This window comes from Etheostoma cragini, chromosome 14 (genome assembly GCF_013103735.1).
Source record: "Etheostoma cragini isolate CJK2018 chromosome 14, CSU_Ecrag_1.0, whole genome shotgun sequence".
Taxonomy (NCBI): Eukaryota; Metazoa; Chordata; class Actinopteri; order Perciformes; family Percidae; genus Etheostoma; species Etheostoma cragini.
In genome coordinates this window covers 10,509,322-10,531,050 of record NC_048420.1, presented here as the reverse complement: position 1 = coordinate 10,531,050, position 21,729 = coordinate 10,509,322, and the positions used below count along the sequence as shown (strand labels likewise).

The following is a 21,729-nucleotide window of genomic DNA, read 5'->3' as shown; positions in this document are numbered from 1 at the left end:
TGCATAGACTATGGCACTTTAAGAAATTGTGTTTTAGTTTCACTTTCATCCTTTACAAATCCATGTTAGATTTGATCTATTGATAAGCATGAAACTCTGTGTGCATATTCATTTTGGGCTCCTTCATGTTGGAAAAACTACAACAATTTCTGTTCTGACAGTGTACCGTCCTTTGTGCCAACAGGTATGGATTCAGCTCCACATTGGTCCTGTAAATACGGCCATTCACTACAGAGTGACCTAAGGGTATCATCTTTCACCTTTGATTGACAAAGTATCTTATTGACAGTTGTGTAATATTTTAGACATGGATTCCACACGTGGTGGAATAGGGCTGTACGTTACATATAGGACGCTAGGGGCACTTTAGTGTAGGAGACCCCTCCTTTCCTCAGTGAATGCAGATCCATGCCGGAGGTATAGCGGAGGACTCGCCATGTGCATTCGGTCCACATGGCCAACGCCTTGTTGTGCCAAACGGTCTGAAAGTTGGAAAAACCAAGTGGCATGGCAGCTCTCATCTCACCCAAAGACTCCCACTCAATATAATTGTGTGTGACTACGGTCAAATCGGGCCTGCTGTTGGACTTTGAGTTGTGGATCAGGGAGGGCATGGCTCCACTCTAGTTGGGGAAGATGGATGCCGTCATGTGGATAGTAGTACGTGTCATTCCCATATTGCGGGGAAGGCCTGAGCGGCGGTGGCAGGGCCCTCCCTAGTCAAGTTTCTTCAAAATTAAATGTGTCCAGCATGCAATTTAACAATACAGTGCAACATCATTTATGAATGGCCCCACCCCCTTTTCCTCCAACTGTGTCATCAGTACAGCGCACTTAGTACAGCCGTGCGCACCAGCCCCCGCAATATCAGCGTCGTTTCTGCTATGGGCGTTCATGAGCGCACTGCCGTTTTACTATTCCTCAGCCGACCAATGAGAATCGAGGTTTTGCAGAGAAAGGCACACGAATGTGATTCTAGTAAAGATACACTGGGTTCTCACGGAATCCCTTTACGCACATAGCTCGCCAGGTTTTTCCCAACACCAATCCACTCTTCCCCTCCTTTTTTCTCCACTCCCCTCTGCTGTCCCCACCCCAGATTCCCGTGCAATTTTCCCCAATCCCAAACACTTAATTGAGCAATTGGGATTCCTCACGTGTGGGCTGATTTGTAGTTTGAACACGTGGCTCATTCAAAAAAGCCGGAATAGCAGAGGATTTTTTTTTCTCAACCCCCTTCTTCTTCTAGGCTCTAGATTTAGAGGCGGGCACCAGCCTTACCGTGTGTGACATTCTCTGTCTCTTTACCAAGGGGTTTGGAGGAAGACACACCGTAGTTTCTCCTCCTTTTCACCCAGCCCGCCATCGTTTGGAGACACGAGCTTAATAATTGAGCATTTATTTATTGCGCGACAGTGACAGAGGGGCGAGGGAGAGCAGACGCACTGTGAGGCTGCCAGTTTAAATCTATCTGTGGCTCGAACGACCGGGAAGCACGCCACAGCCACTCCGTAATAGTATAGGCGATTCAGGCTAGGCTACTCCAATCCCTGCACACCCAGTGAGAGCAAATAACTATCTCTCCCTCAGCGTAAAGATTGTCCCTTTTCGGCACAGAACATGAATAAGCTATACATTGGCAACGTGAGCGCTGAGGCGAGCGAGGAGGACTTCGAAACTATCTTTGAGCAGTGGAAGATTCCGCACAGTGGTCCGTTTCTTGTCAAAACTGGTTACGCGTTTGTGGATTGCCCGGACGAGAAAGCTGCAATGAAGGCCATCGATGTTCTTTCAGGTGAGAAATCTTTGTCAAAAGTGTTATTTTGAAAGACGCAAGAACTGCTGCAGTTGTGTGAAGATTGCCTTTACTTAAGTCCTGTATTGGGGGGGGGGGGAGGGAGTATCCAAGCATTTCTTTCTCTCACACACAACCTTTGCTTGGCCTTTTGACACTGTGGGCTCAGGCAAAAAGCTGCCATGGGTTTGAGTGGAATTGTGCTCTTTTGATTTAACTTGGTGTAGCTTGATAAAATGGTCGAGTAAACACAATCATGAGGATGTGAAATACCAAGGCTGGCTTTACTAATGCAGGTTATGTGCCGTTCATGGCAGTGGGGCGCACAGGCAGCGGGCTGTAGAAGCCGTGAAGTGAACCTTATCCTGGGCTTTATCACACAGTCCACTTTGGCACGATAGGAGCTGGGGCTGCAGCTTCAATTTGAACTTCCTCTCAAACTACAGGCCTTCTCCAGTGGCAACAACTCGCTACATTGTGAAGCCATTTCGCCCATGCTGACACCAGGTGGTTTAATTGTGTTGGCCAAATGTAGGCCAACTAACTGAGCAACACGACCCATTTGCTTTTTGTATATGATTCACTTAGTCTCATGGTTTGAGATTAAATTCAAGCCAAACGGGCTCACAAGACACCTTGCTACAGTTTCGCTGAAGTCGTGTAATTTTAGGATTTAAGCTAATGCCTGGCTCAGTTGTGTCTCGTACACGTTCAGTATTTTTATGTTGCTAATATCACACAATGCTGTTAATATCCAAGGCATTGCTACGTAGGCTCCATAATACCTGGTAAAGATTTTAGTCCACTACACAAAATGAGTAGCCTAGTCAAATATCGTAAATAAACCTACCTAACCAAGCAGGGAAGAAAAAAGGCCCGCGAAGGAGGTCAAAAGATAAATGACACTAATAGTTTTTTATTTATTTTTTTGTAGGTAAAGTTGAACTTCATGGGAAAGTTCTCGAAGTGGAACACTCGGTCCCTAAACGTCAAAGGTAGGTTTAAAAAAAAAAAAGTGCTTCTTGGTTCAATTCGTGGGAGCTCCATTTTTTTCTTTTTTTCTTAACCATTTTCTTCGAGAAGCCTTTTTTGTTACCCAGTCATATTTGCCGGAAATATCTTTAAATGTTGCTGTTGAACGATGTTAATTCAGTATTTTGTGTTTCAATATATTGTAGATAAACGAGGTGTCTTTCTTCTGAATGCTCTGGGGGTCAAATGAAAGGGGCGTATGGTAGCCTAGGGTACTCCCTCCTCTCGCCATGACTGTGTAGGGTGCTCCTAAAACCGTCGTGCTTTAGCCAGCACATGTATTTGCTTGCTGGCCCATTTACTAGCATTTTGTGTAAAGTGTTTGTGCTCCAACCTCTGGGCGATTAGCAAAAGCCCGAGTGTGCTTGTTGAAATGTGTGCAAAGAGTGAGTGCAGGCGTACAGGCCTTGTGGAGTCGTCCATTTGAGAAGGATATGCCCGTCATTCTCCCTGCCTGCCCTGCGCTTCCGCCCTCCTCTGCACATTGTGCTGCTGTTGCATGAGATGGACTCCCAAATGCGAGTGGAATGGGAGGTTTGGGGCCCAAGTCACGGAAAACCTTAGTATGAGTTAGACCCTCGTAGTCACACTTGGACAGTCAGTGTTTCTGTAAATGACCTCTTGTAAATATTCTTTTGTAGGGTCTGCGTAATCTGTACGGAAAAACGTAAAATACTGGGGCTTTTTTGGCATTGTTAGGTTATTTTTTGTGGGTAATGACGCAATTCGCTCATAATTAACCCTTTTGAATTACATTTTTAAATGACTCTCGCTTGGGAATTTGTTTTATGATTTTATAAATGTCATTACGTGGTATGCATGGTTTGGTGTCTTTAAAGTTGGATCTGCTGTGTTAGTGTAGTCTACGTCACATTTTAAAATCAGGTGAAACATTGTGGCTTTTAGAGTAATCTATTATACTTGGCCTAAATTGATAAAACGTGCGTGGAAAGGAAAAAGGATCGAGCCAGGGATTTTTTTTTTTTATATATATATCTTATCGTGAAATATAAATTCCAACTAAACTTCATACGAGCTTCCCCTGGCACGTTGGTTAAAATTGTATATGGGATAAATAAACCAAGTGAGCTGGTGTAGGGAATTACTACGTCATATTTCTATGATCATGAGAAACTCGTGACTTTTCTGTCTTTAGTGCAGCCTGCTGTGGTGGCTATAACAGTAGTTTCAGCCACACTTTAAAAAAGTGAAATGTGCCCTCCCTTCACAACATGGAACATAACAGTCAATGGGAACAGTATTCTGAGTATAGGTTTTATATATATATATATATATATATATATATATATATATATATATATATATATATATATACACACACACACACTCACACACAGCCCCTCCTTACATTACATCCTGCACATTGGAGGCCAGTCATTGTGGCTTAACCTTTGAACCCACCAGCAAGGGGAAGTGCTACATAGACTCGAGATAAAAGTAGGGTGGCTTTATTTTGGGGCTCATATATTGAGCTGTGTAGGATGACATGCTATGCAGTGTGGTGTTTCACATTTGCCAAAATACATCATGTAATCAAACATCTTGATGTACATTCATCTGAATTTGGCCAGAAGCCCTCTAAAATCTCCAGTGCATTAGCAAAACATCCAATGTGTTTAATAGTGACTCCTAGAAATGTACTGTATGCATTAACATTACAAGACCAAATTCTGTAAATTGAAAAACCTTGTCCACAGATTCACAGTATTCAGCCATGGTATGGACATTTACATTTCACTGTCTGACTTCTGGGAACGTTTTGTTCTTGGCTATGTTTTTCATTAAAAATAAATACAAATAAATCTGGCATTTATAGAGGACACCCACTTGTTTTTGACAATATCTTGAGCTTTTATTTATTTAACTCCTGATAAGTCATGCAAAGGCTATGATTGGAAACAAAGCATTAATCAAAATCTTACAGGTGTATTTAAATTTCAGTTCAACAGCCTTTTCCCCCCCACAATTGACATAACTGTTTAAACCAGAAATTTAGTTTTGCCAACAATTTTTCACGGTTTTATTTCATCAATTGTAAGCCAAACTGAGTTTCTGCACTGTCATTATTGTGTACACTCTGATTTTGACTTCCTGGTCAGATTGTGCTCCCCTTGTTGGATAAATTAAACAAATATAGTAGATACAGAAATACGATGACATGGCTGTATGAGGGGTGACCCTAAATGTGTTTTGTGAGTTTATGGGTACACAGACATAACTACTTTGATATCTGTGCAACTTAATTTCTAAACATTCATAGCAATTGTTCTCACTAAGTGGTGAAAAGTTTCAGCCCTTTTTAACTTTTTAAAAACAGTGCGGTACAAAAACTCCATAAATTGAAACAAAAGGGTAGATCGTATCAGGGTTTTTTGTAGAAATGGCTGCTGGCTCTTATTACAAGAATTCTGGGTCATGGGGTCACTCTGGGGCCCCACCTGCAATAACGGGGATTTGGGACAGAGACTTGGGGTGCCAGAGTTATGAATGTGGCCCCTTGTTTTACCCAGACTGCAAAACTCTCCCTCCTGCTTTTGCTTTCACTTAAATTTATAGAAAATGTATTGTGTAGTTTGGAGGTAGACACAAATGTGTGTTCTGTTTGTAAGTTGAGTCATTTCTGTTTGATATTCAACTGATTTGGTTTGGAATTCCCTCAAATTCCTAATCTATATAAATGCAAGTTTAGGATTTAGGTTATTAGGTACACAGTGTGCCTATCAGGCCTGTGAGAAGGCAGCGGAAAGCATCCTGTGTGGGGTTCAGTCATTCAGAACCTCTGCATACTGAATAGTAAATGGCATGTGGTGTTGACGTGTAGTGCTTCAGTGAGGGATGATTAAGAAATGGAGATAGAATACAGGTGTGGTGTAGTCTAATGGTGCTTGGCTCGTGAATCCTGTTTTTAATTTTTATGGCTGCATGTGCATGCTTGCATATGTGTCTATACAACCACTTGTGTGCATGATGTCCATGGTGCAGGGCCTTAAGTCTCAGTTGGGCAGCAAAGGAAGAGAGGAAACGCGTAAAATATTGGTCAGTTTAAAAAAAAAAAAGAAGTAAATAAGGATCCCGGCCTCGTCCTGGCCATCACATGATGAACCAACCCCAGTTACTCCTGGCCCTTCCCCTCCCACTTTTAACTCTGCTCTACATGTTCCTGTCAGTGGACTTGTCAGTGTCCATGGCAACAGGGCCCCACCCCCACAGGGCAGAGAGGGCCCTTGTTACCCTTGCCTGAAACAGTGCTAGCCCCCCCCAACACCAAACCCCACTCACACACACCTCCCCCTCCCCAAATCAAAGGCTTGGACTAGGGAATGTATACCAACCCCCACCCCACACCCCGACTGACTTCTTCTGTGTGTGTGTGTGTGTGTGTGTGTGGAGCTATAGGTTAATCCGACTGGAAGTGCTTGGTGCATTTGCACATTTTGCATGGCGTTCCCACCGCAATGCAGAGCATACAGAATGTGTGGATAGAGAGGCCATCGGACAGGAATGGCACAGTGGGCCGGAAAGGGCTGGAATTCCTCTTAGAAGTTATTTGGGAATCTTCTTTACAATTTGCTCAGTTAGAAGTAGTTTCATAATGTCTCGCATTAAACGTTTAACTGCTGCTGCCTTGATTAGGGCTAGTAGTGGCTGAGGTGTTTCAACTACTGTGGCCCTTGTTGCACATGTGCAGTATGTTTTTACTGCGTAAATGTGCTTGTCTGGGCTTTAAAAAATAAATAAAACAAGCCTTTTTACATAGCCTTACATTTGAGTTTATAATGTAAATAGTGTGTTAATGTTGCATTTTTTTTAAGGTGCAATGTTATACACAGCAGATTAGAAAACCACAAGCAGTGGAGTAGTTTGTACAAGTAGAGGAGCTGCATTTAGACACTGTAACAGCTCAGGGATTCCTAAGGGAAAGAACATATGTGTGGAGTATAACTTAAACATTTTTCTTCAAAGACAGGAACTGATGTCTACACAATATTACTAAAACTAGCTCTGTATCGGGTATGTGCAGAGTGAGTGTACGGCTGGTGTGGCCATGGGTTGGGGGTCAGGGTTTGGGATTCCTGTGTGTGTGTGTGTGTGTGTGTCTGTGTTTCATGCTTCAGGTCCCAGCTATATGTACATTTAGTTCCTTTAGATTTGTGTGCATCAACAGGCAGTAGACTTTGGATTGGTCTGCACTTTTTTTTTCTTCACATTTTTGTGCAAGCTGACTCGTTGATCTACATTCTGTCTGACCTCCACACATAGCTGGTATAATTGCGCTGCTGTACACAGTGCAACTAAATTTGTGGACCTTCAAGCTAAATGGATGAATTGGGGAATTCTGTCTTGTTTGAAGTGACGGAGCACAGCAGCACCATTGTAACTGCTATTTGCTTCTGCTGTATGCGCACACACTCCATTAACAGGCATGCAATTTTTCTTTTTCTTATTAGTGAGACATGGCTAGCGGAGATTCCCTTTTGCTTTCCGTTTGGCACCTGCAGCATCACTCTCTCTCTTTGCCCCTTTTTGATACAACCCGTGGATGTTCATGGATAAGTGTCTATTTTAAAGTGTGCTTGAGGTTTGCAGTGGTTATATCGTCATGATGCAGTTCTACAGAGCAAATGCTTGACTCAAACTGTGTAGACAAGACAGTCTGATGCATCTTTGCTTTTCCGATCCCTTTTCCCCTTCTGCTTGATGCCTCCTTGCTACTCTTTTCTGCCGCTTCAGTCCTGCTTCTCATCATTCATTGCACTCTAACACAGTTTGTGATTTGGGACAAAGGATGTGGTACAATTTTAGTAAAGTATTATTATTTGAACACACAGCTCCATTTTAGGCCACCCAGTGGCGATTCCAAATCACCCATTTGCCCGCTTCTTCCTCCCACGTTTTACCCAGGGTGTTTCAGTGCACCTGCTGGGTTAGGACTGGAATTAAAGCAAGTCATATCTGCAGCTTCTCCACCCTGGTCCCTCTAGCTGGATGGCAGAGGGAATTTTGTAATTAATACTTTTTTATTTATTTTATTTCTGTCATTGTGCTCTTGGTATTGTCAGCTTTTGTCTCCCAGCTTTTTGTACCTTCATCAATTCTCTTCACTCCCTCTTATCTCTCTTTCCTAGGAGCTGTAAGCTGCAGATCAGGAACATCCCCCCTCACATGCAGTGGGAGGTGAGTGCTAACAGACTAACTGCTTCCAGGGTGGGGCAGCCCAACTGGGCTCATTCAGTGGCCTCTGGAGTCACCTTGTCTCCCTTTGGGTTTCAATTGAGCATGCGCTTCATGATGGGTTTGAACAAGGATACAAGATCATGCTAGAGTAATGCACAGACCAGTGGTTGGAACTGGGAGAGGTAGAACACAAATGATTGACTGGTAATGAGGATTTTAGGCTTGAATATGTTTAGCTACATAGGCGATTGTTACTAAACCAACATTGGAAGAATTAAAGTAAAGAGGCAGGTGATTTGGCTGTGCCAGGCACATCAAAGAAGTTTAAGCAGTTAAATGGTATTTGTTTCTTAATATTGCTACACTTGCTGGCTACTTAGTAAGCAAGTTTTTTAAAATGTTTGCTGTGGAATTGATTCTGGGGCTACATAGAAGCAAAAGTGACGTATTTGTTATGGTGTCTTTCAATACTGATCGCGTGCAAGTTTGAAAGTGATTGTCTAGTCACACCATGTGTCTTCTTGCAGGGGAAAACCCTTGTTTCCCATTGAACCTTATATGGTTTATGGGATATTTCTAATCTGTTTAGGTAATCAGTACTTAATGGTGTTTTTTGAATTAATTCACACAATTAGTCTGTAAATGAAGGGATTTGAATTTAAGATGCACAGGTTAGTGTTTCCTGGACATTTATTAGGTTGAGAAAACATAACTGGCCCATGTACAATTGAATGCAATCCAATTACTGGCCATGAAAGTAAATGCACGATGTCTGAAGAAATTCAAATGTATTCTAATTTAAGGGAGTGGTTTATGGTATCCACAAATATAATAAAAGGCATTTTTATGGTAATTACAGAATCAATCCCCTTAATTTACGGCATACATCTGACACTTAACAAGTACAACGGTATAAACTTAATTTTAAGGAGAGATGAAGCACATTAAATCTGGAACAAGTTTATGCCAGTTTGTCTGCTAGCACATTGGTGTACAAACCGCTTAGAAGTCCCAAATTTTTAAGAAAAAAAATCTACGTCCCCATAAAACACAACCGTTCTAACACTGCTCAAGTCATTTTACAAAATCTTGGATTAAGCCTGTGACCCTTGTAAGTTTAGGTAAAATTACACCCCTGCATTTTCTGTGACAAATCATCAGGACACTTCCATGATTAATGCAAACAATTTTCTAAGTTGTTTGTATTTCAGTTTAATATAAATTAGTTGAAGCATTAAAATTGTCTCAAGGTCAATATTAAATCTGAGATACAAGCCACTTTGTTTTGCAGTCTATAAAGGGTTAATCGGCAAACACTTGTCTGTAGCATGTTACATTCCACCATGGTAATAGTGGGGTAACAGTGTGATAAAGACAAAATATATAGGTAATTACCAAAGTAGTAACTGGGTAAGAAATAACAGTAATATGTAATACTGGGGTGATTAGGAAGGTAACAATGTCATAACATGCCATTACCAAGGTAATAACTAGGAATGGTTAGATGAGAACATATATATATCTGGGCAGTGGTAATAGTTTTATTGTAATAGCATGATAATAAGGGGTAATGTTTTCACAGTATTATAGGCTATCAGTGTAATACTTTCCAAACTTGTGAAATTTATTTGGTAATTACTGTATTACAATGCTGAAATTTATGTTCCAAATATTTACTTTTTGTTTCAAGGTGATACTTAAAAAAAATCTTGTGACTTCTTACCTAGAAACACATCTGGTATTTTCAACAACCATGAATCAGTGGTGCAATACTGCCTGTTTGTATTTTATTACATGGTAGTATTACAATAACCGAGGTGCAGAGATTACTGAAATGCTTCTGGTAGTTTCCAGGTAATCTCTTCACGTCTGTTGTTCTAAAATAACCATGAATTATGGCATGTCCTGCACGCACGTAACCCTGTGCCATCTGACCAGCAGCTAAACACCTTCGTCCATCAAGCACTGGAGACTGGGATCATATTAACTCAGTTTTAATTGTCTTACAAAGGGTGAAACTGGGATCAAACAATGACCAGTCCCTTGGATATTAATGAGTCACAGACATACAATAATTGTAAAAACAATATAACTACGTAACATTGTGATGTGGTAGCATATACAATAGGCTAGCTAAAATGTGAGATGAAATAGAGGAAACCGTTAATGTATTATACTGTGTACATAGTATAACTTAAATTTATCTAAATATACTTGTGCCATAACCCAAGATAAGTGGCAAACTAGCTTACTGAAGCATACTGTCAATCTTATATGAGCCATCATCATGATCAAAAATATACATATTGCACATCAAACTTTTTGATGACAATTAACAGATATAGAACAGTGTCGGCATGTATTTCACGTACCGAGAATGCTGGTACAAAGGCATATAACGTCGAAGATTAAAGCTAATAGTATGGAGAGATAAAAACAATGAGGCTTCCTGCTCACATTCACCTACTAACTAAATCCCAGGGGGCAGGCACACACACGTGGAACAAACTAAATATGAAATCTGGGTAATGGTAATATAGTTATATTGTAATAACATGATGATAATTTGGTAATATATGTAGGAGGAACCACAGTGGTAGTTGAAGTGATACGTGCTCCATGCAGTACTTGTCTTTTCCGTTGCATGTGATAAGTGTTAATTTTAAACTAGTCAATGGCAGCTACACATCCTACTTTGATTACACACTAATGTGTTGGGCACATATAAATGTAAATCTGGACAAATATATATATTTTAAATTGTCAAATTTCACTGCGGGGTTTTCAGAAAAACATGTCAAAGTTCAAGATTCCGTTGAACTCATGTGACAGTACTCTGCCTTCCCTTCGTCCGAGGTTTAACTGTGATGGCATGTGCCTGTCGTGTTCACTACATTTTCTGCTCCATAAAGAGTATGGAAGCCTAATGAGAATTATTGAATTGCACAATTTAGTATTCTAAATCATGAGGTTAATGCATGGTTTTAGATTTAGCCTGATTCAGTGTGGCCAACTGACCACGGACGGGCTCAGTGTTTTGTAATGGAGGGTTTGCTTTGCCTACCCATGTCCCTCAACTCCAGATCCACCCATGTTTCTAGCATGTAGCGAGCAAGCGGTTTGCTTTCTCAAAAGGTGACATGGAGGTTTCTCCCCCTCCTGAGTGGGAGTGGTTAAAAGAATGTAGCAATAGAATGGAATCTTTTTGATGCAAAGGCCTTGGAGGTGTCTTATCAAGTAGGTTTGTGGCCCTACAGCGAGCATGTAGCGGTGAGAGTTGTGTATTCACAAGCTGTAGTGGGTGGGTGGGCCTGGATTGTTTCCCCTTTCCTTCCATGTGCGCAGATTCACAGAATGTGTAGCATGACCTAGTACCCCTCCCCCAGTCACTGCTTCCTGCTGGAATGTACCCCACCCTTTCCTGAATACTCTGGATTTCCATTGGTTGGGCTTGGTGGACGGGCAGGCAGAGCATCCAGCCAGCAGCCAGCAACTCGTGGCTTCAGGGAACTCGTATCAGTGCAAGAGTAGCCAATGATGGGGAGCGGCGATGGCAGAGAGGCGGGAGGTTGAGTTGTTAGTGGGGTGGGGGGAATGCATGCAGTCTTGTTGGCTAGAAAGTGGGGTTGACCTCTTGGGGGTGTGGCCTTTGAGTCGACTGAGCATGGTTAGATGTTTTAGCTTATCTTGGAACCCTCGCTCCCTCTCTCGCCCACATTTCAATTGAATTGAAATTTTGTGGATTTCAGATTTGGGCATTGGGACAGTGTGGTCTAGCTATCCTTTGAAAAAGCATTTTTGTTTTTTAATTAATTGCCCTGCCTATGTGTAGGATTCCAACATGCTGAAATTTTTTTTGTTTTAATTTGCCAATATTTAAATCTAACAAAGCATTTGGGTGAAATGATCAACCAGATGTTTAAATGAATGTATAGCGTTAGAATAATAGAGCAGTTTTTTGTCAACATTTTAGAGTATTGTAAACCATTTCTAACTATAGGTTTATTTTAGAAATGTTTATTTTAGAATATTTTAAATAACGACTTGAAGAAGGGAGCAAATGGATCCACCGTACTCAACATTGAACTTGGGGTTCACAATGAATAGACAGTGTCCTGACAATGAGCTGGTTCCCACACATGAGCTTCTGCATACTAACAGGTTCTGGTCAAAAGTGAGTAATTGTGGCTTCTGTCTCCCAGGTTTTGGATGGTATGCTTGCTCAGTATGGTGGAGTAGAGAGCTGTGAACAAGGTAAACACACTTATTTTGTGTTGCAATTATGCTTGAAGTTCCAACGCCTTGCCTCAACACACCTTTTTAGTGTGTGTTCTGTTTTTATATTCAAACTGTAAAATCTTGTTTCCTTCAGTTTAGTTTTAAATAAAGATGCATCATTACATTATTGTAAAAATGTTCTTGTGTAATTTGTAATTGCTTAACCATGTCAAAAGTACCCCATGTTGTAGCCGGTGCCATTAAATGTGGATTGACTCTATTGTGTGTACTCCCACAGTAAACACTGACACAGAGACCGCAGTAGTCAACGTTCGATACGCAGCCAAGGACCAGGCCAGGCTGTGAGTACACACATGCACGCATATGTGGTGTTTTCACATCATTAACCTCCAGCTCATCTGTCTTGATGTCTTTGACATAGATCTGCAGATTTTTCTTCTTTACCCAGCATTGTCTATTTGAAATTAAACTTCTGTCTTGTTCTTTGAGTGCATGTGATTTCTTCTGTACAAAAGTCTAGTTTAATTTGATGGAGGGGGGGGGGGGTTAAATTAGTTATCTGGTGCCCCCTGGTGTACATGAATCCTACTACAATGTTACACTCAGCACGTGGTTGTAGACGTCTCCATGCGTAATTGATTGTCACTACAAATCTAAATCCTTGATGCTGACAAGACTTCTATTAAATGGGAATGCTATCTTGAGTTAACTTCTCATATCTCTCAAAGTGAAGTTTGTTGGCCTTGTTAAGGAGCTATTGCCTCCTTGTGCCAAATACTTGAGAAACCGTTTTAATCACGACCAAAAACCTCTGTTTTTGTTATCCCCACTCACTTGATCTTCCCATTGATAAGAAGATGGGGGGGGGGGGGGGAATCCATCCTTGATGCATTGTAGACGGCCTCAACAGAAATGTTTGGCAGTTTAACCATACAGAGCGTTTCACTCCATGACTACCGTCTAAAAGCTTTGCGGTGTTTAATCATACCCACTCAGTGGCTATCAAAGAGTTTTGGAGACTGAAATCTCTTTATGCTCCCCAGGGCAATGGAGAAGCTGAATGGATCTATGATGGAGAACTATGCCTTGAAAGTATCGTATATCCCAGATGAGACGGCTGCACCAGAAGGTCCTTCAGCGGGTGGCAGGAGAGGTTTTAACGCCCGTGGAACTCCTCGTTCTGGTTCTCCAGGTCTGGGCGCCCGGCCCAAATTGCAGTCAGACATCCCGCTACGCATACTGGTTCCCACACAGTTTGTAGGGGCAATTATTGGCAAGGAAGGTGCCACTATCCGCAACATCACCAAACAGACCCACTCAAAGTACGTACAGAGGCCAGGCATTCTACTAAAACGGTGACTTCCAGTATTAAAGTAAACTGTCAATATTTTTCTTTCCTTAATCCCCACAAAGGAAAAGGTAGTTTATGGTAAGAAAAGGACCATGGAGAAATCTCCTCAAGATATAGGTGTCCTTGTGTCCAGTAAAAACAATACAATTGTTATTAGACAATTTGATCCTGTCATCCATATAACCTTGGAGGAAATGTGCAATATTTTATATCCACCTTGTTCTGTTGCCACAAACGTTTTTATCTGCATGGCATCGGATATTATGCAAATAGTCGATACTTCTCTAGGGCCTAAAAACTGCAGATAAACTCTTACCAAACTTTATTTTTATTTTTTTTATCTAGACCACGTGTCAGATTTAAGGTCTGCGGGCTAAATCCGGACACTCTAAAATTTTGATAAAGCCAGCATATCAATTTTGTTACCAAACTGCTGCGAAAGACTGAACTGTTTCTAGGAAACTCAAAGCTGAATTTGACAGATTTGCCTACTTTAAACGTTGCATATTCACGTTGTGAAAGTGGCTGCTGTGAGTCGGCTGTGTGGTTAAAAAAAAAAAACGGAATTGTTTTGCTTCATTTGCTAAACTCTTATGATGGCTAATGAACTTTTGTTGCTGAATTGTTTAGGGCTTTTTGTGGACCAAACTGATTATACAAAACCGGAAATACCGTAATTTTTTTTTTGTTGATTAAAAGCATGTCCAGATACTATACATGTCTGGCCCTTGATGTGATTTTTATTTTCCAGTGTGGCTCTTAATGAAATTAAGTTGGACGTTTATCAAGACACATTTCACCTGTAAATCATTTGTTTTCCAGTTAGGAATTCGACCACACCACCAATGCAGCTCTTAAGGTCTTGAATGATATGTACTTATGTTCAGTGGAAAAGTTTTATCTCGTTGCTGCATTTAACAGTCAACCACAACCTATTACACTTAAAAAAAGCTGTGATTTTCTGGTGCTCACATGCTAAACAGGTTTGAATCCTCTTTGACTATTTTGTGTCAACAAAACATAGGAAATTGACAGCGATCCCCAAGGCGCCATTATGGGGCCTATTCTGTTTTAACATGTGTTCCCACTATTGCAGATGATGGAAAACCATTTTACCATAATGCGCATTAACTTTTAGATTTTATATAACCATGTCAACAGGTGATTGTGGTGGCATGCAACAAGTAAGTATGATTGGATATGCTAACATGTTCTCTAGTTAAACAAGATAAAACCTTAGTAATTGTCTTGGGACCCAAAGAATGATTATAAAGAGACCTCCAATCGCTAACGTTTAAGACCAAAAGCCAGGTCAAATCTTGACTCGGACCCCAATGTGTCCATGCAATTACCTTTTTAATTTAAACAAGTTGATTATCAGTTTTATTCTGTTGTATGTAATGTTTTATTCCTTGTTAATCCAATTTGGGGACCTATTTCTATATTGGCTTGTTTCTTTAACATGTCTTAATGCCTTTCTGACTTGGGAAAGTCACTTTGACTTGCCTTGTGAAAGTGTACAAATTTGCCTTTACTACAGGATTGACATCCATAGGAAAGAGAATGCGGGTGCAGCAGAGAAGCCCATCACAATTCACTCCACCCCTGAAGGTTGTTCAAACGCTTGTACGACCATCATGGAGATCATGCAGAAGGAAGCCCTCGACACAAAGTTGTGAGTTTGCGCCCAGATTTTATTTGCCTTAGTTTTTACAATTGATTGTTTTGCCTTTAAACTTGTAAAAAGGCCAGAATTTTGTGAAACACAACCTTAGCATTCGTAAAATGCTATTTTCCCACGTCTTCTAATCCAATCAAAATGAGCATGGATGGTAAATGAAGCATGTTGTGATGTACAGCTATGTCTGTTCATAATCGGCAAATGTGGATGGATGCTTATTGGCCAAGAAAAATTGCTTGTACATGAAACATAATGTAAGATACTGACTGTTCACAGCGTGCAGACAAAATAGTTTAGTAGCGCGGTGTCATCTGAATTCTGTAGGACAGTTTAACTAAACATCCCATCTGTCTTGTGCAGTACTGAGGAGATCCCGTTGAAGATACTTGCACACAACAACTTTGTAGGAAGATTAATTGGGAAGGAAGGACGCAACCTGAAGAAAATCGAGCAAGATACGGGGACCAAGATCACAATCTCACCGTAAGACTGTTCAATGATGGCCTTTTGACACTAGTTGTTGTCTCTGCAGCCCATTCATAAATATACAACTTGGCAGAAAGTGGATGCTTTAGTGTCCCCCCCCCCCCCCCCCCCCCCCCCCCCCCCCCCCCCCCCCCCCCCCCCTCCATTGTCCTGTCCAGTCTCCAGGACTTGACTCTGTACAACCCAGAGAGAACCATCACAGTGAAGGGCTCCATTGAGGCCTGCGCAAGAGCCGAAGAGGAGGTGATGAAGAAGGTCAGGGAATCGTATGAGAGTGACATGGCTGCTATGAACGTAAGCATTTTTACATAACCATAACATTTCAGTTCCTTCAACAAGTGCATTCAATTAACTGGATAATTTCCATAAATGGTCTGCTCCAGTAGTGAATTAGTGTCACTAAGTTTAGATGAAAACAGTAATCCAGATAACAATACAAATCAGCAATATTCAGATTAGAGACACTTGAGTTTAGATTGACGCTTTAAGCACAGGTAATGGGAGTACTGGGGGAAAGCTTATTACAGTATGCATGATGTTTACTGAATGGAAGATTTTTAATAGAAAATGTATTTGGGTGGGGGGCATCAATAACCCTGAAGAGATAGGCAGACATTTGGTTTACAAACCTTTAATCGCTGCTTTTAGATTACCTTTAAAAAAAAAAAAAAAAAAAAAAAAAAAAGTGTGAGAGAGAGAACAAATATAAAAATGTAATAGGTTAGTGGCATTTATGACCAAGCATTCAATCTTTTTTGGTAATGTGTACATATAGTGTTAATGTAAATGTTATTTCTCTCAAGCTCCAGTCCAACCTGATTCCAGGCTTGAATCTGAATGCTTTGGGGTTGTTCCCCAGTGGAGCACCAGGCATGGGTCCCGCCATGTCAAGTGGACCACCTCCTGGAGCCCACGGTGGATGCTCATCATTTGGAGTAAGTGACAGTTTCCTTTTCACATACAGTAGTAGTTTGCCCCATACACTACAATTACAAACCTGGGGCTGGTGGTGCTATGTAAAACTTGGTATTCTGCAACTCCTAGGTCAGGGTAGTCAAACTACCATTTCTTTAGTTTTTAGTGACTCAGCTTTGTGTTTTTTTTTTTTTTTTTTTTTTTAATTTAATTTTATTTCTTTTAGTGCAGTCCTTATGGGGTTGAGGAGCCGATTTGGGCTTCTGTGCTGTCGGCGAGCAGCCAGCCCCTTGTAAGTCACCCGTCTCAAAGTGCTTTGCACGGCTTGTGGCTGCGGGAATAAGGGGACAGCGTTTGCTGCATCAAAGTTCTTCTCCAGCTGCCCCTTGATCTTTGAACTCTAATTAGAAAAGTCCCAATCTGAGTGCATGGGGAATTTAAATCCTGTGGTGCATACATATTTTCAAATCAGATGCTTTGCAGGGTTTATGCAAAAATGCATTTGCAGTTATTTTTATTTTATTTTTCCATGGATGGTGCACATCCTCCACACTAAAAGCCAATTTTCAGATTTTTGGAGGCAGCCAGGGCAAGTTGTTACTGTACCCTCTCCGCTTACATATTGACTAGAATATTGGACTTGATCCAAAATAAACAGTGCTACTTGTTGTCCATCTTGGATGATGCAAACCACATCCCCTTCCAGGGCACTAGTCAATCACACACAAAGTGATGTGCTCTACCAGTGTACAACGAGGTATCTGTCTAGTGTTTTGTAACAGTGTGCTCTCTTCAAAAATAAAATCCTACTGAATGTAATGACTATAGTGCATGAGTTCCAATGTAGCTCAAGAAAATTGGAACAGCTTTTGCTAGATTAACTGTTTGGGCATTGGTGACTGGAGCAAGTAGTTTGCACTTACTGGTCACAGTAGCACTAAAGTGTTTATACCCAGCAGGGACACCCAGAGTCGGAAACGGTTCACCTGTTCATCCCTGCGCTTGCGGTGGGAGCCATCATTGGAAAACAGGGTCAACACATCAAACAGCTGTCACACTTTGCCGGAGCTTCAATCAAGGTGAGTGACGGACAGGAAGTGAAGTTTGGAAGCTCAATAACGTGTTGATAATGGCTGTCCAGCTGTTGTCAGTTGACTGATAGGAATTGTAAGTGAAAGTTGCTTTTTTTTATTTATTTTTTTATATATATATATTAATGCTGGCTGTCTGTACTTCAGATTGCCCCTGCAGAAGGAATGGATGCCAAACAGAGGATGGTCATCATCATTGGACCGCCAGAGGCTCAGTTTAAGGTGTGTACCTCTTCACAGCCATATAAACGCATAACTCTGTTGGTTAAAATGTTCAGATTCAATGTGATGGCATACCTGTTGACAGCTCTTGGAGTTAATTTGGCAGTCATTTCTTTTCATTTACGTCTTTACTTTTTACTTTTTCAGTATGTTGGTGGCTCTTTACAGCCAGTATAGATTTTCTTTTTTTTTTCTTCTTTTTTTTCATATGCCATTTTCTAAGTGCACCATGAGTAATGTGTACTCAAACCTGTCTGGCTGCAGGCTCAGTGTCGCATCTTTGGCAAGCTAAAGGAAGAGAATTTCTTTGGACCCAAAGAAGAGGTGAAGCTGGAAGCTCACATCAAGGTCCCTTCCTTTGCTGCTGGACGAGTCATTGGGAAAGGTGGAAAAACGGTAATTAATCGCTACACTAGCTGAACTTTTCAAGACAGGATTCTGCAAGGTTTACCTGCCACTATCTATGTTCCAACAAAAGAAAAATAAGGCTTTAAATAGTGGTGTTTGAAACAAAGTCTTTTTTTTTTTTTTTTTTTTTAATTCTTTAATCTCTTTGTTGTGGCTGCAGGTGAACGAACTGCAGAACCTGACCTGTGCAGAGGTGGTGGTGCCCAGGGACCAGACGCCTGATGAGAATGACCAGGTTATAGTAAAGATCAGCGGACACTTCTTTGCATGCCAGGTGGGTTTTTCTGAAGGAATCAAAGATGCCCCGGGTCAGAATTTTTTATTTTTCCAGAGATGTTGTGATTATACTAAGGAATCTTAATTTTTGTTGGGATTTGATCTTTACATGTTCTCCTGTCATCCAGCTTGCCCAGAGAAAGATCCAGGAGATCCTGGCCCAGGTAAGGAGGCAGCAGCAGCCTAAGCCCACACCTGGAGCCCAACCTCCACAGCCCCGCAGGAAGTGAAAGCTCCAGCAGACCTGGAGGAAGGGTGACGGCATCTGCCAGAAGACGTGACGGATGCAACGGAGTCCAGAGGGAGATGAAGACAAGGGGTCGTAATGCTCATCTCAGGGCGTCAAAGATTATCAGAACCCAACCAAACATCCACCCCTCCTTGTCTTACTTGATTAACTACAAGTGTGGCTAATAAGGGACCCAACGCCTCTAAACCTCCACTCACCTCATCTCTGTGAGAATGTACTTCTGGGGGCTCCCACCAACGTCCCCTGCCCTCACATGTACGCAACGCACCCTTCGAACCAACCGCTCCCCTTCTCCCCTCCATGGGTGTGTTTTTATTTGTTTTTGTCCTTTTTACACTAGAAACACAAAATAAGCATCCCCCTCCTATCACCTCCTTGGTGTGGTACTTCAAACGTGACAAGTTTTGGTTGACTTCAGATTTTTTGTTTTTGATTCATTTGTTGATAAAGCTTTCACACGAGTTTTCTGTGGAAGTGAAAAGGCATTGCTATCAGGGTCCTGGTTGGACCAACGGAGGTTTATTTTGGGGGAGGGGGTTGGCTCAAATTGGGTGGGCCATCTTTAGGAAAAGATTTGTTTCAGGACAGGAACCCTGCAAGGGTGGATTATATTGGGTGTCCTGCCCCTGTAATGATAGTGGCATTTTATAAATTTAGATGCATTTTATAGATAGACCTATATACATGATGAATATATATATATTTAGAGGTGAGGGCAGCGCCACGACTGACACTTAGGGAAACAGTGCCGAACTGCTGCTGCCCAGGAAAACCAATTTAATATGCATTTTACTTAACTACCTCAGGATCTAGTACCTCAGAAGAGAAAAGAAAATGATTATATATATATGAAAAAAATGTTCCTTTCTTTTTTATTTTGCTTTTGTGGTATTTTGTATACTTTATAAAGCTGATAGTCTTTGAACATTTTTATTTTTTTAAGAAAATTTAAAATTTGGTCAGCTGCCAACTGACCTTGCCTTCAACTCTGGTGCTTCAGGTGGCATTGTTCGTGTGTGTGACTTAAGATGACCCTGTACATAAAGTCTATTTGTACATAGCATCCCCGGAGCAAGAGTTGGCACCCCCTCAGCTGGCGGCTGACAGTGTCGAAAAAATCACCTCAGTTTTTTCCCCCTGAGGATCCCCCCCTTTTCTGGAAAAAAGTACAAAACAACTAAGACATGCAAATAATGCCAACCGTACATCATTGCAGCAATTCCATTTAGTTTTGGAATCGACATTGTTATTAGGAACTTTAATTTGTCAAAAACAAATCGTGGTCAGTGCAGTGTGGACTGTAATGGTCCCCTCTTGCTGCCCTACCGTCAGCAGAGCGTCATTTTTTTGTCCTGTTCCCAGGCTCTTTGACGATGGCGTCTCAGCAAGGTCCAAGCCCGACTAGTTTATTTTCATAGAGCAAGCTTTGTCAGTTCGGAGTGGCCCTTGTAGCGAAGGCCATCAAGTCAATGTTGACGTCGTTCACTGCATGGTGAGGGTAGGGGAAGTAACATTGAGACACTTTTTTTTTTTTGTTGCGCTATAGGAAAATGATTTAAACAAGTCATTCTCTGTAACCCACAAATGTAACTTGATGTTTCAATTTGTTCAAATGCGGGAAACAAGCCAGAAAAGGCAAACAAAATACTGAATGAATCCCGACTCGCTAAGACAAGAGGAAAGGAATCAAAACTTAAATATAAAACTTATTTCATTTGTCTCTTCATGCCGAATGTAAATAGGTTTGCGGTAAAAGTGCTCGAGTGTATCCATGCTTCCACAGTAGAACGCCGTCTACCTCAGCTGAGGGGGTGGGGGGGGTTGTTGAGGCACTAACCCTGCCCCCACTGAGCGCCAGCGCGCACTGTTACCTCAGTCCCCCGAACTCTCCTTTCTACATGGGTGCGCCATCCTGACATCGCACATAACTGAGGGGCACAAGTGATACTTAAAAATATCTCCGACACCTCCCTGATTCCCTGCTTCCTTCCTGCCAAACCACCTTCCCATCCCTTTCCCTTCCTCCGCAGTTTGTTTTGATCTACCTCTTTAGACACCTATTTGAAGTAGAGGCATTCTTCTATTTGTTAGAATTTAGCCCCCCCCCCTCGTTTTTGCTTCCCCGATATGAAATGAAACTAAAATGTACTCTTTAGAAATGAGAGAATAATTGAAAGTGATCAAAATATTTTCTTTGCCAGTTTATATATACTCTTTTTGGCTTAATTGAAATCCTCAAACGATGATTATTTCTTTCTGCTTTCTTTTTTTGGTGGTGTGGCTTACATGTATTTGAACTTTTGCTTGGCTTTTTTGTAAAAGCTCAAATCACGTGTTTGATTTTGCATTTACTAGTTAATACAAGAAAATAACAGTTAAAAAAGGGCCTGCCTTTTTTGTTTCTGATTTGTAAGACTTCAAAATAGATAAAAGTCCTGTCATTTTTTTTTTCTTGTCTTTCACAGATGCTACACTCACTTGCTGATTTGGTAGCTATTTTGTTCTGTTAGCATTTCTTGGCTGTGTAATGTGAAACATCCTCCTGGTATGAGACAGATATGAGGGTCTGGGTCACTGAGTTTATTTGGAAAAGTGATCTAATCTCAGCATGATTCCCTTCTTACCCTCTCTGCAACAATGATTGTGCCCCTTCACCTCCCTTTCACACACGGCTCCACTTGTCAAATGCCTCTGAATAAAAAAAAATGAATAAAAAAAAAAAATTGTCTATCATTTCTAAAGATTACTGTCATGCTCTAGGTTATATTGTGAGCCATGGGGTCCAAT

At 41.3% G+C, this 21,729-nt stretch overlaps 1 protein-coding gene across 3 annotated transcripts; it reads left to right on the top strand.

Moving 5' to 3' along the window:
* The first annotated feature begins 1,078 nt into the window (after positions 1 to 1,078).
* igf2bp3 (insulin-like growth factor 2 mRNA binding protein 3) lies at positions 1,079 to 21,649 on the top strand. Of its 3 annotated transcripts, XM_034891951.1 has the most exons (16): positions 1,079 to 1,795; positions 2,730 to 2,790; positions 7,975 to 8,023; positions 12,226 to 12,277; positions 12,540 to 12,603; positions 13,306 to 13,584; positions 15,154 to 15,288; positions 15,655 to 15,777; positions 15,939 to 16,074; positions 16,584 to 16,715; positions 16,922 to 16,987; positions 17,652 to 17,774; positions 17,934 to 18,008; positions 18,273 to 18,404; positions 18,577 to 18,690; positions 18,821 to 21,649. In XM_034891951.1, the coding sequence occupies exons 1-16, from the start codon at positions 1,621 to 1,623 to the stop codon at positions 18,920 to 18,922; spliced, it is 1,818 nt and encodes a 605-aa protein (XP_034747842.1). In that variant the 5' UTR covers positions 1,079 to 1,620; the 3' UTR covers positions 18,923 to 21,649. The 3 variants fall into 3 exon arrangements, with proteins under 3 accessions (XP_034747842.1, XP_034747843.1, XP_034747844.1); XM_034891952.1 differs by lacking the exon at positions 16,922 to 16,987 and having other exon boundaries at positions 1,086 to 1,795; XM_034891953.1 differs by lacking the exon at positions 16,922 to 16,987 and having other exon boundaries at positions 1,088 to 1,795; positions 17,655 to 17,774.
* The last annotated feature ends 80 nt before the right edge of the window (positions 21,650 to 21,729 follow it).

Coding starts and splice junctions, on each gene's coding strand:
- igf2bp3 (XM_034891951.1), top strand. CDS start 1,621: ATGAATAAGCTATACATTGGCAACGTGAGCGCTGAGGCGAGCGAGGAG. Junction 2,791..7,974: donor TCGGTCCCTAAACGTCAAAG/GTAGGTTTAAAA, acceptor TCTCTTTCCTAG/GAGCTGTAAGCTGCAGATCA. Junction 15,778..15,938: donor ACCAAGATCACAATCTCACC/GTAAGACTGTTC, acceptor TGTCCTGTCCAG/TCTCCAGGACTTGACTCTGT.